Source organism: Oncorhynchus clarkii, chromosome 31 (assembly GCF_045791955.1).
Source record: "Oncorhynchus clarkii lewisi isolate Uvic-CL-2024 chromosome 31, UVic_Ocla_1.0, whole genome shotgun sequence".
Lineage (NCBI taxonomy): Eukaryota > Metazoa > Chordata > Actinopteri > Salmoniformes > Salmonidae > Oncorhynchus > Oncorhynchus clarkii.
The window spans coordinates 16,232,772-16,248,876 of NC_092177.1; the positions used below are offsets into that span (position 1 = coordinate 16,232,772).

Consider the following 16,105-nt stretch of genomic DNA (forward strand, 5'->3'; position numbering starts at 1 on the left):
GTGCTGATTTTAGATCCGTTTTGTTTGTTTCTAGATCATTCGTAGACAAACATTTGAATTGGTTGAGCAACGTCGGCTGATCCTAGATCTGTGCTTATTTGGTGAATAAAGGAAGCGTGATTGGTCAACCCAGTCCATCGGAATGAAACGTGTCTATGGGCGGACCCAATTTACACCAATAGCTGGTAGGGCTTGGATATCAAGGCGGGGTTATTTTCCCTATGGACCAATCAGAGAGTAGAATCGTATATTGAACTTTACAGGACAGCAGTCTCTGGGTGTGTTTTGTTTCGAGCAGTTGCTTTCTTTTGCTAAAGTTTTTATATTTTTTTTACTGCAGAACAATCATTTGGAAGCTCATGAGGTAAAGTAACGTTTTTAACTTGATAAAAGCAACGCACATTTCAGTGGAAAATGAAACTGTCAGAAGTCAAAAAACTAAAAGTGGCCAAACTACGAGTCATGCTCAAAGAGCGAGCACTGGACGTCAAAGGACTGAAGGCAGAACTCGTAGGGCGTTTGATGTCCGCTTTCGAAGCTGAATTGCAAGCTCCAGAATCAAGCGATCTTGGACAAGACAAGGGAGTCCCTGGTCTTGGAGAAGAGCCGAAGCCACAAGATGACGATTCACCCAGAGCATCCACAGTGTTAGCGATGGAGAGTGAAGTCCCTCTACCGGGCGAGGAGGCGAAAGCCACTGGACACGATGGAGACGTTGCAGGCGCCGCAAGTTCAGAGATTATGGTGAGACCTAGAGCTGATTGTTCTCCTATCGGTGCAGACACGGAGGCACCTGCAATTTCAGCAGCCAAACCTGATAACACGTCAACAAGCCAGTTGGAAGACGTGTGTGTAATCAGCACTTTTACCATGAGCCCGTGTGCAAAAACCACGGCAGACAAAGAAGGGTTGATGGAGCAGACCTCGTTAAATCACCAACAGCAACATGTCACCCAAGAAGAGAGCGCTCAAGAACAACAGGGTGAAGGAGAACATGCACGCGGAGTCTCCAAACGGACTGCCACACAGGAAGCAGAGGAGGATAAAACGACATCAAACCAGCTAAACACAACAAGCATGAGCACCAGGCCCATTCAAAACACATGTAATACATCACAGATATCACGGATAGACATCGTGTATCAAGACACAAGTATGTTGGTTGTTGGGCAGTCTAAAGAAGATCATGCAGGATCAGCTGTGGAGAACAGAGTTGAGGAGGAGGACAGTGTTTCCATGGTGGCCCAGAGAGGAAGCTGCACTGCATCCAGCCTCAGCCTGGGATCTGTGGCCAGTGACCAGACAAGCCAGGACACCGGTAGATATGATATGACACACACTGAATAATGTCATGATTCTTTTTATTGTTATCATTCAGGGTTGGGGTCAACTCCATTTTATTTACAGTCAATTCTAAAAGTGAAGCAAACTCCAATTAAAAACAAATCCTAATTGAAAAGCACTGAAGAGAATTGTAATCTTAGTGTACTTCCTGAATTGACTGGAATTGAAATGGAGTTGACCCCAACCCTGGTATCCATATGTTACAGGTTTATAACCCATCTTTTACATTGGCCTACACTTTTAGAGTAATCAATCAATCAATCAGAATCCCCTCCTCCCCCACTCTCGTTGCAGTGTTTCACATGGACAAAGACGAGGAAAATAGGGCTGGAGGTGGAGGGGAGAAGCGTGGGGTAAAGAGGCCTGCTCAGGGTGAGAGAACCAGAGGCAGGGCCTACTACGAATTCAAGGAGGAGATCCAGTACAACAGGTACCTTTCCTCCATGACTCAAGCTCTGCAGGGTTTTCCGAGTGAGCCTGGGCAAATGATCCTCTACCCACCAGACAGTGTCTTTAAACATGACCAAACTCTCTCTCCACACAGGGCCAAATCCCCACCTCCTCAGCCTGAGAGTAATGGTGTTGATGCCGAGGAAGACGGAGGGCGGGTCAGACTAGACTCCTGTGAGTTTAATTATGAGGGATCACCTCTCTCTCATTGCCCTGGTTGACCAGTGTGGTGTTAATGGTCAGTTGGTCATCCTCTCTAATCTCCACAGACGGCGGTGACCTGCACTTTGAGGTGGGCCGGGATGGCTGCAGCGGCCAGCCAAGGTTCTGGGAGCGTTGCCCTCTCCTGTGGTCTGGATGCAGACTGACACACGGAACTCACCAGGGGAGGGTGGGCTTCGAGGCTATGTTTGAGAAAAAGCTGGTGTCTCCATCACTGGACTCTGAGGACCCTGAGCACCATGGTCTGAGACTGGGCTGGTCAGTGGAGCGTTGGAACTCCAACTTGATGCTCGGTAAGGACCAAACTTTTTTCCCAACAAAAAAATGTGCCAATTATGTGGATATGTTCTGATTATAAATGTCCCATGGTTTAGCAGAGGTACTTCATTGAGTCTTATGAATGAAATGTTTCTGTATGATTTGTGCTGATTTCTCTCTCATTCCCCTCATTCAGGTGACGAGGACTTGTCTTACGGTTACGACGCTAGGGGCAGAAAAGTGACGGCTGGGAAAGAGGAGGAGTTTGGAGAGCCCTTTTCAGAGGGCGATGTCATTGGCTGTTATGCTGTGAGTGACACTAGTTTTTTTTGTTTTTTTACCCCTCCCTCACTTTCTTGAATGCAGGACATGTTGAAATGCCATTTTAATAATAACAATCCGAATCTAAAAAATACAAACCTTACTATTGAAGTAATCCCTGCCTCGCTTTGTGTTTATGGGTTTGTTCCTGTCTCCCTGCATCTTTCCACCCATAGTCTTTCTCTAAGGAGGAAGGAGTTGAGCTCTCCTTCCATAAGAACGGTCGCCTTATGGGAATGGCGTTCCACCTGAGTCCGGCTGCTCTCTGCGGTTCTGTGCTGTACCCCCACGTCCTCTGCAAAAACACCTCTATCACCCTCAACCTGGACCCCACGTCTCCCCCCTGGTACCCCAGCCCTGCAGGGTACACCCCCCTCTCCTCCCTGCCTGCTGGACAAAGGCTCAGTGCCCCAACCCCACCAACCTCCAAACTGCAGTGTGAGGTGAGAGAGCAGAGCAATGGCTGCCAGCACTAACATGAACTCTATTCGCTGGCCTGTGTGCACTTTATTCATGCTATACCCCTCTCTCTCTTCTCTCCACCCTCTCCCTCTTCTCTCTACCCCTCTCCCTCTTCTCTCTACTCCTCCCTCTTCTCTCTACCCCTCTCCCTCTTCTCTCTCCCCTCTACCCCTCTTCTCTCTAACCCTCTCCTTCTCCCCTCTACCCCTCTTCTCGCTAACCCTCTCCCTCTTCTCTCTAACCCTCTCCCTCCTCGCTCTACCCCTCTCCCTCTTCACGCTACCATCTCCCTCTTCGCTCTACCCCTCTCCCTCCCTGCTCTACCCCTCTCCCTCCTCACTCTACCCCTCCCCTCTCTACCCCTCTCCCTCCTTGTTCTACCCCTCTCCCTCCTCACTCTACCCCTCTCCCTCATTGTTCTACCCCTCTCCCTCCTTGTTCTACCCCTCTCCCTCCCCTCTCTACCCCTCCCCTCTCTACCCCTCTCCCTCCTTGTTCTACCCCTCTCCCTCCTTGTTCTACCCTCTCCCTCCTCACTCTACCTCTCCCCTCTCTACCCCTCTCCCTCCTTGTTCTACCCCTCTCCCTCCTCACTCTACCCCTCCCCTCTCTACCCCTCTCCCTCCTTGTTCTACCCTCTCCCTCCCCTCTCTACCCCTCTCCCTCCTTGTTCTACCCCTCTCCCTCCTTGTTCTACCCTCTCCCTCCTCACTTTACCCCTCCCCTCTCCCTCCTCACTTTACCCCTCCCCTCTCTACCCCTCTCCCTCTTCGCTCTACCCCTCTCCCTCCTCACTCTACCCCTCTCCCTCCTCTCTCTACCCCTCCCCCCTACCCTCTCCCTCCTTGTTCTACCCCTCCTCGCTCTACCCCTCTCCCTCCTCTCTCTACCCCTCTGCCTCCTCTCTCCTCTTCAGGTGTTGATGATGGTGGGTCTGCCAGGGGCAGGTAAGACCCACTGGGCCAGGGCTCACATGAAGCAATACCCAGAGAAGAGATACACCCTGCTGGGCACCGCAGGCCTCCTACCCTGCATGAAGGTCAGACCACAAGACACACAACTACCCACCATTATAACACCATTATAACACTATTATAACACCATTATAACACCATAACATTATTATAACACCATTATATCACCATAGTAGTATTATAACACCATTATAACACCATTATAACACCATAATAGTATTATAACACTATTATTTATTTTTTATTTCACCTTTATTTAACCAGGCACGCCAGTTGAGAACAAGTTCTCATTTACAACTGCGACCTGGCCAGATAAAGCAAGCAGTGCGACAAAAACAACAACACAGAGCTACACATGGGATTAACAAACATACAGTCAATAACACAATAGAAAAATCTGTATACAGTGTGTGCAAATGAAGTAAGGAGGTAAAGCAATAAATAGGCCACAGTGGAGAAGTAATTACAATTTAGAAATTAACACTGGAGTGATAGATGTGCAGATGATGATGTGCAAGTAGAAATACTGGTGTGCAAAAGAGCAGAAAAACAAAAACATATGGGGATGAGGTAGGTAGTTGGTTGGTTGGATGGGTGTGTACAGCTGCAGCGATCGGTAAGCTGCTCTGACAGCTGACGCTTAGTTAGTGAGGGAGATATAAGTCTCCAACTTCAGTGATTTTTGCAATTCGTTCCAGTCATTGGCAGCAGAGAACTGGAAGGAAAGGCGGCCAAAGGAGATGTTGGCTTTGGGGGTGACCAGTGCAATATACCTGCTGGAGCGCGTGCTACGGGTGGGTGTTGCTATGGTGACCAGTGAGCTGAGATAAGGGGGGCTTTAACTAGCAAAGACTTATAGATGACCTGGAGCCAGTGGGTTTGGCGACGGATATGTAGTGAGGACCAGCCAACGAGAGCACACAGGTCGCAGGGGTGGGTAGTATATGGGGCTTTGGTGACAAAACGGATGGCACTGTGATAGACTGCATCCAGTTTGCTGAGTAGAGTGTTGGAGGCTATTTTGTAAATGACATCGCCCGAAGTCAAGGATCGGTAGGATGGTCAGTTTTATGAGGGTATGTTGGCAGCATGAGTGAAGGAGGCTTTGTTGTGAAATAGGAAGACGATTCTAGATTAAATTTTGTATTGGAGATGCTTAATGTGAGTCTGGAAGGAGAGTTTACAGTCTAGCCAGACACCTATGTAGTTGTTCACATATTCTAAGTCATAACCGTCTAGAGTAGTGATGCTAGACGGGCGGGCGGGGGCGGGCAGCGATCAGTTGAAGAGCATGCATTTTGTTTTTACTAGCATTTAAGGGCAGTTTGAGGCCACGGGAGGAGTGTTGTATGGCGTTGAAGCTCGTTTGGAGGTTTGTTAACACAAGTGTCCAAAGAAGGGCCAGATGTATACAGAATGGTGTCGTCTGCATAGAGGTGGATCAGAGAATCACCAGCAGCAAGAGCGACGTCATTGATGTATACAGAGAAAAGAGTCGGCCCGAGAATTGAACCCTGTGGCACCCCCATAGAGACCGCTAGCTAGAGGTCCGGACAACAGGCACTCCGATTTGACACACTGAACTCTACCTGAGAAGTAGTTAGTGAACCAGGCGAGCAGTCATTAGAGAAACCAAGGCTGTTGAGTCTGCCGATAAGAATACGTGATTGACAGAGTTGAAAGCCTTGGCCAGGTCGATGAACACGGCTGCACAGTATTGTCTTGTATTGATGGCGGTTATGATATCGTTTAGGACTTTGAGCGTGGCTGAGGTGCACCCGTGACGAGCTCGGAAATCAGACTGCATAGCGGAGAAGGTACGGTGGGATTCGAAATGGTCGGTGATCTGTTTGTTCACTTGACTTTCGAAGATTTTAGAAAGGCAGGGTAGGATAGATATTGGTCTGTATCAGTTTGGGTCTAGAGTGTCTCCCCCTGCGAAGAGGGGGATGACCGCAGCAGCTTTCCAATCTTTAGGAATCTCAGACGATACGAAAGAGAGGTTGAACAGACTAGTAATAGGGGTTGCAACAATGGCGGCGGATAATTTTAGGAAGAGAGGGTCCAGATTGTCTGGCCCTGCTGATTTGTAGGGATCCAGATTTTGCAACTCTTCAGAACATCAGCTGTCTGGATTTGGGTGATGGGGGAGGCTTGGGCCAGTTGCTGTGGGAGGAAGTTCTCTTATTCTCCATGGACTTTACAGTGTCCCAAAACCTTTTGGAATTAGTGCGGCAGGATTCAAATTTCTGTTTGAAAAAGCTAGCCTTTGCTTTCCAAACTGACTGTGTGTATTGGTATCTGATTTCCCTGAAAAGTTGCACATTTCAGGGACTATTCGATGCTAGTGCAGTACGCCACATGGTGTTTTTGTACACCACCATAACACCACTATAACACATAACACTATAACACCATTATAACACTAACACCATTATAACACTATAACACAACACTATAACACCATTATAACACTAACACCATAGCACCACTATAACACATAACACCATTATAACACTAACACCATTATAACACTATAACACATAACACTATAACACCATTATAACACTAACACCATTATAACACATAACACTATAACACATAATGCTATAACACCATTATAACACTATAACACCATTATAACACTTTAACACATAACACTATAACACCATTATAACACTAACACCATTATAACACATAACACTATAACACATAACACTATAACACATAATACTATAACACCATTATAACACTTTAACACAACACTATAACACCATTATAACACAACACCATTATAACACATTATAACACTATAACACCATTATAACACTAACACTTCATAGTTTTATTCATCTATTGATTATATCAATTCCAAAGGTGTGTGTCTGTATGTTGTTAGCTGTACCTTTTCTCCCTACTGTATTTATTTATTTATTTTGCTCCTTTGCACCCCCCCCCCTTTTTTTTGCCTTTACCTCCCTTATCTCACCTCATTTGATCACATAGTATATAGACTTATTTTTCTACTGTATTATTGACTGTATGTTTGTTTTACTCCATGTGTAACTCTGTGTTGTTGTATGTGTCGAACTGCTTTGCTTTATCTTGGCCAGGTCGCAATTGTAAATGAGAACTTGTTCTCAACTTGCCTACCTGGTTAAATAAAGGTGAAATAAAATAAAAAACCTGTGTGTTCCTCTCCACAGGGGCAGGGTCGTAGAGAGAGCAGGCTGCAGCAGGCCTCTCAGTGTCTCAGTGAGCTGATCAAGGTGGCGGCTCAAACGCCACGCAACTACATCCTGGACCAGGTAGGTAGCTATTTGATAGGACAGCAAGGGGAGGCAGTGTCTGTTGATTGGCTAGATCCCTGAAAGAGTGAGGGTATATTAACTGATAGGTTAGGAATCAAATCTGTTCATAATTAAAGGTGATAGTTTATACAATCTTTCTCTCCTGCCACTCCTCTCTTTGTTTCCTCTCCTCCTCCTGCATACCACCAAGCAAAAAATATGAATTTGAGTTCTCTGTAAAGACAATTGGACAATAATGTATTGTTGTTCGTCCCCAGCCCAACGTCCACCCCTCAGCTCAGCGCCAGAGGCTGCTGTGGTTCGCGGGTTTCAGGCGGAGGGCGGTGGTGGTGTTCCCATCTAAAGAGGAGTGGAAGAGGCGTCTGCAGGAGCAACAGGAGGAGGAGGGGGACAAGATCCCTGAAACGGATCTCCACAAGGTCAAAGGTGAGGGAAATACAATACAGAAGATAACCAATGAGCAGTGACCTTTTTAAGTATAATTTCGTAAGCATTCACACAATTCAAAAACGTTTATAGAGTCGCAGCATATCAGTCTTTGAGTTGTTCTGAGTTGCATAATTTTCACACAGATTCAGTTTAATGGAGTAACATACTGTGCAAGCCTATACAGTGAAAGGAGAACCTAACTGAAGGTATGGTTGCTTTTGATGCTGTGTTGATGTCCTCTCCTCCCCAGTGAGCTGCACTCTGCCAGAGCAGGGAGACCTGCTGGAGAAGGTGCTGTTTGTGGAGCTAGCCAGAGAGGAAGCACAGGCTCTTTTGGAGGGGTACAAAAAAGAGTCAAAAAGCCTGCTCCCCCCTGTCCCCTCCGCCCCCAAACAACGGAAGAAACCCCGCGTCCGATACAATAACCCCCATAGCCTCGGACTTCAGTCTTATCACCTTAACAAGACCAGATTTGGAAGGATGGCCACGCAAGACTATAACCCCCCTAAACCCCTCATCAAGGGCCGGATGGACAGGGGGTACAATCCAGTGGCGGCTGGTGACTTGAGAGGTCAGGGAGAATGATTGATGGCGTGAAAAACTTGAGTGGCGCTATTACTGTGTAATTATTCCTTAATGTGTTTGGTCTGGTAATATGTCACGCCTTTGGGTTCTTCTGGTTATAGTAATAACATTTTTTGTCTGTAGGTTGGGACCGCACATGGTTCAACCAGGAGCAGCCATACCCATATGGTCATCAGCAGTACTGGACACCACAGCAGCTCAGATATGTGAGTCCTCGTCTATCCAATCAACCTCTGATGAACATACTTCACCTTTACATAGTTTCCTTATATTCCGCCTTATTAATTCATACATTTATTTTTTATTTTTATTGATTTAAAATGATTAGTTTATTGGATAGGACAGGAAAAGACTGGAATGATATAGTAGAGAGTTGCTGATATAGCAGATTGGAAACCATGCTGGGGTATATGATCTAGAGACAGTGGTATATAACCTAGAAGCAGGGGTACATAATCTAGAGGATAATCTAGAGGCAGGTGTATATGATCTAGAGACAGTGGTATATAACCTAGAAGCAGGGGTACATAATCTAGAGGATAATCTAGAGGCAGGTGTATATAATCTAGAGACAGTGGTATATAACCTACAGGGAGGGGTACATAATCTAGAGGCAAGGGTATATAATCTACAGGATAATATAGAGGCAGGGCTATAGGACCTAGAGGCAGGGCTATAGGACCTAGAGGCAGGGCTATAGGACCTAGAGGCAGGGCTATAGGACCTAGAGGGCAGGGCTATAGGATCTAGGGGCAGAGCTATAGGATCTAGAGGCAGGGCTATAGGATCTAGAGGCAGGGCTATAGGATCTAGAGGCAGGGCTATAGGATCTAGAGGCAGGGCTATAGGATCTAGAGGCAGGGCTATAGGATCTAGAGGCAGGGCTATAGGATCTAGAGGCAGGGCTATAGGACCTAGGGGCAGGGCTATAGGACCTAGGGGCAGGGCTATAGGACCTAGGGGCAGGGCTATAGGACCTAGGGGCAGGGCTATAGGACCTAGGGGCAGGGCTATAGGACCTAGAGCCTAGGCGACACATTTCTGTGATATTTATCTGGCAGGATGAACCGTTCAATGGAGCGAACTACCAGTACCGCAGCCATGACTTTAATCATGAAGCATGCAGGGAGTACAATAGACAGCTAAACTACAACAAACAGCTAGAATGCTACAGACAGGAAGCATGCTACAGACAGGTAGTGGTACACACTCACACAAACAGGCATGCACATTGGGTATCTGTCAGGGTTTCCATTAGCGGTAATAGCCGGCTTTTGGCAACAAGAAAAGTAATTTTTAAAAAGCCGATAAATAAAAATGTCCCCGGCCAATTGTCCAGGAGAAGAAAACAAATCCCATTGCGAAAATGTATTTTAGCCTATTGATTGAAATACCTGTCAATGTAACATGAGAGTTGCTGCTACAGCTCATCAAACAGCTTGTTAATTGCTGCTGGAGTGAAAAGTGCTTTTATAATAAGCCCAATCATTGTGCAACAATTCTAAATGCAATTGCATGTTGAGAGCTGTTTTGATGGCAAAGATTAAAAAGAGCTACTATTTTTATTTCTCAACGGCTAATTGAAGTGTGCTTCCCATTCTCCATTCAAGTGCATAGGCAATTTGGTAGGCTTCACACCACTTTGCAATGAGCTGGAGGCAGTATGTATTTTGAAAACATATACTTAACTGTTTGAAACCTGAACATTTTACACTGAGGCATGTCTTACCTTGCTTCAAAGTAGCTTAGCCAAAACCCAATCAAACTATAAAGACTTCCATATGCCATTGAAAACAGTAGCCTATTTAGCTGTTGTTTTTCAAATGTATTTCATTGTCGAGTTAGCCAAAGGCCCAATCCTAGTCATATTAGCAACCCATGCTAGTTGTTGCATCTTTATCTCAACTCTAACTAAATTTCTAATAGATACTGTAATTTCATCCCGGTCTCATGAAAGCGCTCTCATGTGCAGTGGCTTTTAACGTTTTTTTCCCGCTAAATTGCAGTTTGGTACGAACATTCACGCGTCGCCTACTGCCTTGAAATAATAGTTGATCAACATTTTAAGCTAATCGTTATCTGTTGCATCAGACTCCTTGCTTTTTAATGTTGTTTTGGATGTATCCTAGGCCTACTGGTTGTATGAATTTCGGATCTGTCGACCCACAACTGTCCCAGAGTGTTTGGAATGGGCTATTTCTTTCTCGCACAGAATGACTAGCTGACCAATAGAATAGGTTAACGTTTCTACTGGGGGATAGTAGATTGACATAGGCTAGTGATGTTGCTGTTCCTTACTGGTCTACTGAGGAAAAGTAAACGTGAACAGTTATTCTAACATCTTTAAATTCTGCATCGGAATTCGGTAAGGAGCACATTGCATCCGAGTTTCATGTTCTGTTAAAATGAATTACCATAATCTAAATGTGATTTATTTTATTCTGAGCACCGTGGGTGCGGTACATTTCTTAAATGTCTGGTAAATTAAAATACTGCCGGTCAAATGTCCTGCTCCACATTTTTCTGAGACCCTGGTACCGGTGTGTGGGTGCAAAACAGGTAAATGCTATAGACAGGGTAGGATAGAGAGCATACCTGTGTACAGAGCTCAAAGGAAGTGCAGTCTGATTTTGCAGCACCTTAGACAGTCTCACATGTTAAAAGTCTCACAGTCAATGTTTCTGTTAAGGTATGAATGATGTATTCTATTCTCTCTCTCCCCCCCTCTCTGTTCAGTGGAATCAGAGTTACCAAGACCAGGACTATTACGGCAACGAGAATCAGGTTTACCAAGACCAGGACTACTATGGTAACAGGAACTACGCTTACGATAGTTACCGTTACCAGGATTACTGTTAAACATCTAAAGAGATCAGCAAATTCTGCAGGTGGTTTTATAAAGATTTATTATACAGGTTATATCTTACATTATCTTACAGCATTTTTATGCAAAGTTGGGAAATATTGTGCCTCCACCAGGTGCCTAAGTGTCAAACATCAAGCAACGTTTGTATGGTGTTATCTTTTTCTGAAATACTGCTGGAACTTTATATTCAGGGAATGTTTCCTCAGACATTTTCATAGCGGGGGGCTTAACTTTCTACAACAGTATTGTCTCTTAAAGCAACAACAACATTAAATCGCTGCTTTTTCGTTGAAGAAAATGTCTATTGTATTAATTTCATCATCTGGAAATTTTATCCGGTGCAGTAGCTGGAGTTTGTGATCGATTGCTTTTGTCTTCTCGGTCAGGCAGCACTAGTTGATAGAGCAGCACAGCACCCTTGGCTGAAGGACACGACTCCGACCACAGGGGGGTGCTCTGGTCTAGCCGTAGCACCTCCTTCAAATCACAAGACAAACGTTCAGAGATTCATTACACATAAGATGTTAATGTGTAATAAACTGTTTATAAACTATTTGTATGACATTGTTCAATATCTATGTTTCAATGATGAACTTTCCATATGCTTTGCTCTGTTCTTAGACATTACATTTTCTTTATGCACAGATTACAGTTTCACAGATAACAGTAACTGTTGTGGCGCTTCTTACTGTTTGGCTCAAGAACACGATATCTGTAGACTCCTGGGCCTCAATGCCCCCCTGCCAGTAAAGCTCTCGAACTTCTGTGGAAGTCAGTGAACAACTGGGGACAGACAACACAACATAGGAATGGTATAATACTGAATGTCTTATCATTTTGTGGTCAGTTATCAAACATGGGCCTGATAATGAAGGGCTATTTTCTATGATGTCATTTCCTTTGAGTACCTGATGTAGAACTCTGCACTGGGTCTGCCTGCACTGGTGTGATTCAGAGCGATGCCCATCAGTACCGGCTCACCCAGAGAACACAGAGGAACATTTACCTGCAGACAGACAGTGGGGTCGTAATGAGAGGAATGAAGACGAACTTAATGAAAGAGATGGAGAAAGAAAATGATAGATGGCGAGAGAAAGAAAGGGGATAAACAAACAGACTGTCCTTGACCACTCAGTCTCATGGCCAGCAGCTATGTTTCTTTGTCTCACCTCGTCTCTGATCTCAGCGCACACAGAAGAGAACAGCTCTCTGACCACAGCCTCCTCCCTCCACTGCAGCATCTCCACCCTGATCCTGTCCTCCTCACCGAGGCCTTCAAACACAGCCTGGGGGAAAGGGGGAGGAGGCAGCAAAGGTAATTAGATACCATAAGTAAGTTGCCATAAGTATGGCAAACACTGGAAATAGATTGCAGTTCAACAGTCGTTTTGAATAAGTGTCAAAACTTAATCCAACCTCACAAGTATGGAGGATACAATACCACATTTCATACAGTATTGGTTTAACTTTCAACCTCTTTCTCCCGTCTCACCTTTGGTTCTGGGTGCCCCCCAGGGATGTCCAGCAGCCCCCTTGCCTCCGCCACTTGCTGGCTCCTCCTGATCAGCACCACCTGTCTGTCAACCGTACACAAGACCCCACCCACCCCCAGCGGCTGGGCCAATAGCGCCAGAGGATCCCCATACTCCACCTCCGCACGCTGGCGTAGCTTCCTTGCTCTCTGAGACCAGTTGGTGCCCAGGAAGTCCCTATAGCAGGTCAGGCCCAACCTCAGGGTCAGGATGGGAGTGGCCCCCTCACCCTTCCCACCCACATCGCTCTGTGGGAAGGGTTGAGCTTCTGCTGCACTGCTTCCCACAGCAGGATGTTGGTCTCTGCACCCTGGGGTGGAGGTTTGCGTGTCTCTGAGGTTCCCATCCCTCTGCTTATAGCTACTCAAATCCTTATCATTATGCTGTCGTTCGTCTATGACTCTGTCTATTTGATCTCTTTGGTGTCTGAGCACCTCTGCTCTTTCAGAGTCCGCGTTCCCCTTTGTCTCGTGTTGGCCCTCTTCCTCCTGAATGCTACATTGCCTTCCATCTTTGTCGCCTTCTCCATTCATGCAGGGAGGCTGGGGTGTAGGTGGACAGGAGGGCTGGGGTGAGGCCAGACTGAAAGAGTGCAGCCTGAATTTGGCCCCATTGAAAAGCCATGGCTCCATGGTCACCCTCTCTGTCCACACCTCCTCTATGTGACTCTCCAGTGCTGGCTCTGTCTTACGGTTAAACCTTGATAAAGAGAGAGAGAGATGGAGTGAGAGGAGAATAGATTCATTGTGATAACTGGTTTTATAGTTAGAAGTAGTCTAACAACCAACTATCGATTGAAAGTAATGAATTCTGAATTTACCTGGCAGAAAGCTCCACCTGCACTTGTGGTTCCATGAGTCCTCCCCAGGCAGTGCAGTTCAACAGCACAGAGACCTCAGGATCCATTCTGATTAAGCCTGATCAAATCGGAATCATATAAATCAGCTCTCATGTTTGTGTAGAATAAATGAAGATCATTTTCAAATTGAGGAAGGATAGTTTTACCTAGCCCAATATTGGACTAAAGGAGTCTAACGTTACTCCTTACAGTCCAAGGACCTTACATGCTCTGTTTAAAGGGCTAAGTGGCTCTCAAAGTCAAAACAGCCAAATACTCCATCTAAACGTGAATTCCCAATAATGGTACATTTCTAGCAACATAAGTCATTGATAAAGTAGTTTGTCACTAACAAAGTGCCGGGACTAAACGGTCAAACTAACTTTAGCGAGAAACTGATTGAACTAGCTAGCTACTAGCCAAAGATGTACTCTTACGGAGCCTAACGTTACTCCTTAAGTCCAAGGACCTTCTAGGTTATTTTCAGAGGTATACTGGCTCTGACACCCAAGGAGTAACGTTAGGCTCCGTAAGAGTACATCTTGGGTTAGTAGCTAGCTAGTTCAATCAGCTTCTCGCTAAAGTTAGTTTGACCGTTTGAAACCAGCACCTTGATCTGACAAGCTAATTTATCAATGACACAAACACGGCTATAGTTTGAAAGATTGATCCTTACCAATAGCTTCCTTCCACTGCTATATCATAAACAAGTCAAGCCTTAACGAACATATAGATTGCTTTTATGGAATGGACTCTGACTGAACCAAAGCCTCGAGCGTTTTGTAAAGTTAGAAACATATTTAAAAATTGGTCACTGAGAGACATAAATGCAAAGATACTAGTAACTGACAAAATATGTGGTCTTAAAAGTCCAGGAAGTGATTTAGTGGACGAGTGATAACAATCAGGTCAGCACCGCCCACTTCTACAGCTGATTGGAGGAGGCATGAGGTTGGTGAGTACATGAAGTAAACTGCTGTGAATGCATTGATGAGTAAAATACTATTTTGGGGTGTTGAAGAAAACCTCAAAAGTGTGTGAAATGAATTAAATGTGCGTATTTGTTGTTATTAGCCAGAAGAGAAACAATGAGGCATTATCTTGTAGAGAATAGAAAGACAAGGAAGGGTTAACCCCAAAACGTGCAGTAGTGTGTGGTCGTGTTCAGTATGGAATAAACGATCTGAAAAGGAGTGAAACTGTGCGCTAACGTCCTGAATGTGTCCACTAAGAACAGATATTTTGTTTTCAGTTGCAAACGGAACGAAATGGGGAGGGACTTACCTGAATTTGTCCAATATAAACTATAGTTTGCGTTTGGCGTAAACGCAACAGAATCGGTATAATGTTTACACCCCAGCACAATCTCCAGTATATTTGTTATGATGCGAAGAAAGTACAACATTTCGGTACGTCTATGCTTCTCTACCCTTGCAATTCACCATTGCTTTTTTGTTGTTCAAATACTTGTTTTGCCACGTGACATCATAGGTCACAAGCTTAGCCCAGTGTCTTTAGTCGAGTTAGCTAGCAAGCTTATAGCCACCGCTAATACTGAACAAAAATATAAACTTAACATGCAACAATTTAATGAGGAAATTGAAATACATTCATTAGGCCCTAATCTATGGATTTCTCATGACTGGGAATACAGATATGCATCTCACAATGGGCCTCTGGATCTTGTCTCGGTATTTTTGTGCATTCAAAATGGCACTCTGTTTACAATGTTGACATCGGCAAACCGCTCGCCCACAGGATCTAATACACGGTTGTGAGGCTGGTTGGATGTACTGCCAAATTCCCTAAAACGAATTTGGAGGCAGCTTATGTTACAGAAATGAACATGAAATTCTCTGCCAACCGCTCTGGTGGACATTCCTGCAGTCAGCATGCTAATTGCAGCTCCCTCAACTTGAGACATCTGTGGCGTTGTATGACAACTACACATTTTGTAGTTGTCTTTTATTGACCCCAGCACAAGGTGCATCTGTGTAATGATCATGCTGTTTTATAAGCTTCTTGATATCTTGATTATCTTGGTATAGGAGAAATGCTGACTAACAGGGATGTAAACAAATTTGTGCACAACATTTTAGAGAAATACGTGTTTGTGCCTATGGAACATATTTTATTTCAGCTCATGAAACATGTGACCAACACTTTACATGTTGTGTTTATATTTTTGTTCAGTATATATGTTTTTTTAAATGTCAAATACACATCAATCCAAATGCCTCAGTATTTATATGTGGGAACACTTTCGATTGGAGAACCATCTAATGAGTGAACATGTAGTTCATCTGAAACATTCTTATGAGAGTTTGAAAACAACATGTATTTCGCTTTGCCCGTATTAAGCACAAGTGTTAAACCAGCAAGGGATTTCTGCATAGCTATAAAATCTGACTGTAGTTTTAGCACAGCCAGATCAACAGTTGGGGAAGTAGCATACATAATAGTATCATCCGCATATAGATTAAGTTCACAATTTTTAACAGATTGACCAATGG

The 16,105-nt window shown here is 44.8% G+C and overlaps 2 protein-coding genes across 4 annotated transcripts; one reads left to right on the plus strand and one right to left on the minus strand.

The window, feature by feature from the left end:
* Positions 1-247: 247 nt before the first annotated feature.
* On the plus strand, positions 248-11,773 carry LOC139391222 (heterogeneous nuclear ribonucleoprotein U-like protein 2). 2 transcript variants are annotated; one of them, XM_071138845.1, is made up of 13 exons: positions 274-1,318; positions 1,639-1,774; positions 1,889-1,968; positions 2,064-2,309; positions 2,471-2,583; positions 2,772-3,038; positions 3,974-4,096; positions 7,238-7,339; positions 7,600-7,768; positions 8,022-8,342; positions 8,480-8,562; positions 11,093-11,165; positions 11,609-11,773. In XM_071138845.1, exons 1-13 carry the CDS (start codon positions 415-417, stop codon positions 11,620-11,622), a joined length of 2,631 nt encoding a protein of 876 aa, XP_070994946.1. In that variant the 5' UTR covers positions 274-414; the 3' UTR covers positions 11,623-11,773. The 2 variants fall into 2 exon arrangements, with proteins under 2 accessions (XP_070994945.1, XP_070994946.1); XM_071138844.1 differs by lacking the exon at positions 11,609-11,773 and having other exon boundaries at positions 248-1,318; positions 11,093-11,520.
* Positions 11,476-15,312, minus strand: LOC139391223 (nudix (nucleoside diphosphate linked moiety X)-type motif 22). 2 transcript variants are annotated; one of them, XM_071138846.1, is made up of 7 exons: positions 14,877-15,312; positions 13,575-13,671; positions 12,715-13,453; positions 12,392-12,508; positions 12,131-12,228; positions 11,912-12,005; positions 11,476-11,699 (listed from the first exon to the last, which is right to left on the minus strand). In XM_071138846.1, exons 1-7 carry the CDS (start codon positions 14,995-14,997, stop codon positions 11,541-11,543), a joined length of 1,425 nt encoding a protein of 474 aa, XP_070994947.1. In that variant the 5' UTR covers positions 14,998-15,312; the 3' UTR covers positions 11,476-11,540. The 2 variants fall into 2 exon arrangements, with proteins under 2 accessions (XP_070994947.1, XP_070994948.1); XM_071138847.1 differs by lacking the exon at positions 14,877-15,312 and adding an exon at positions 14,269-14,503.
* Positions 15,313-16,105: the final 793 nt, after the last annotated feature.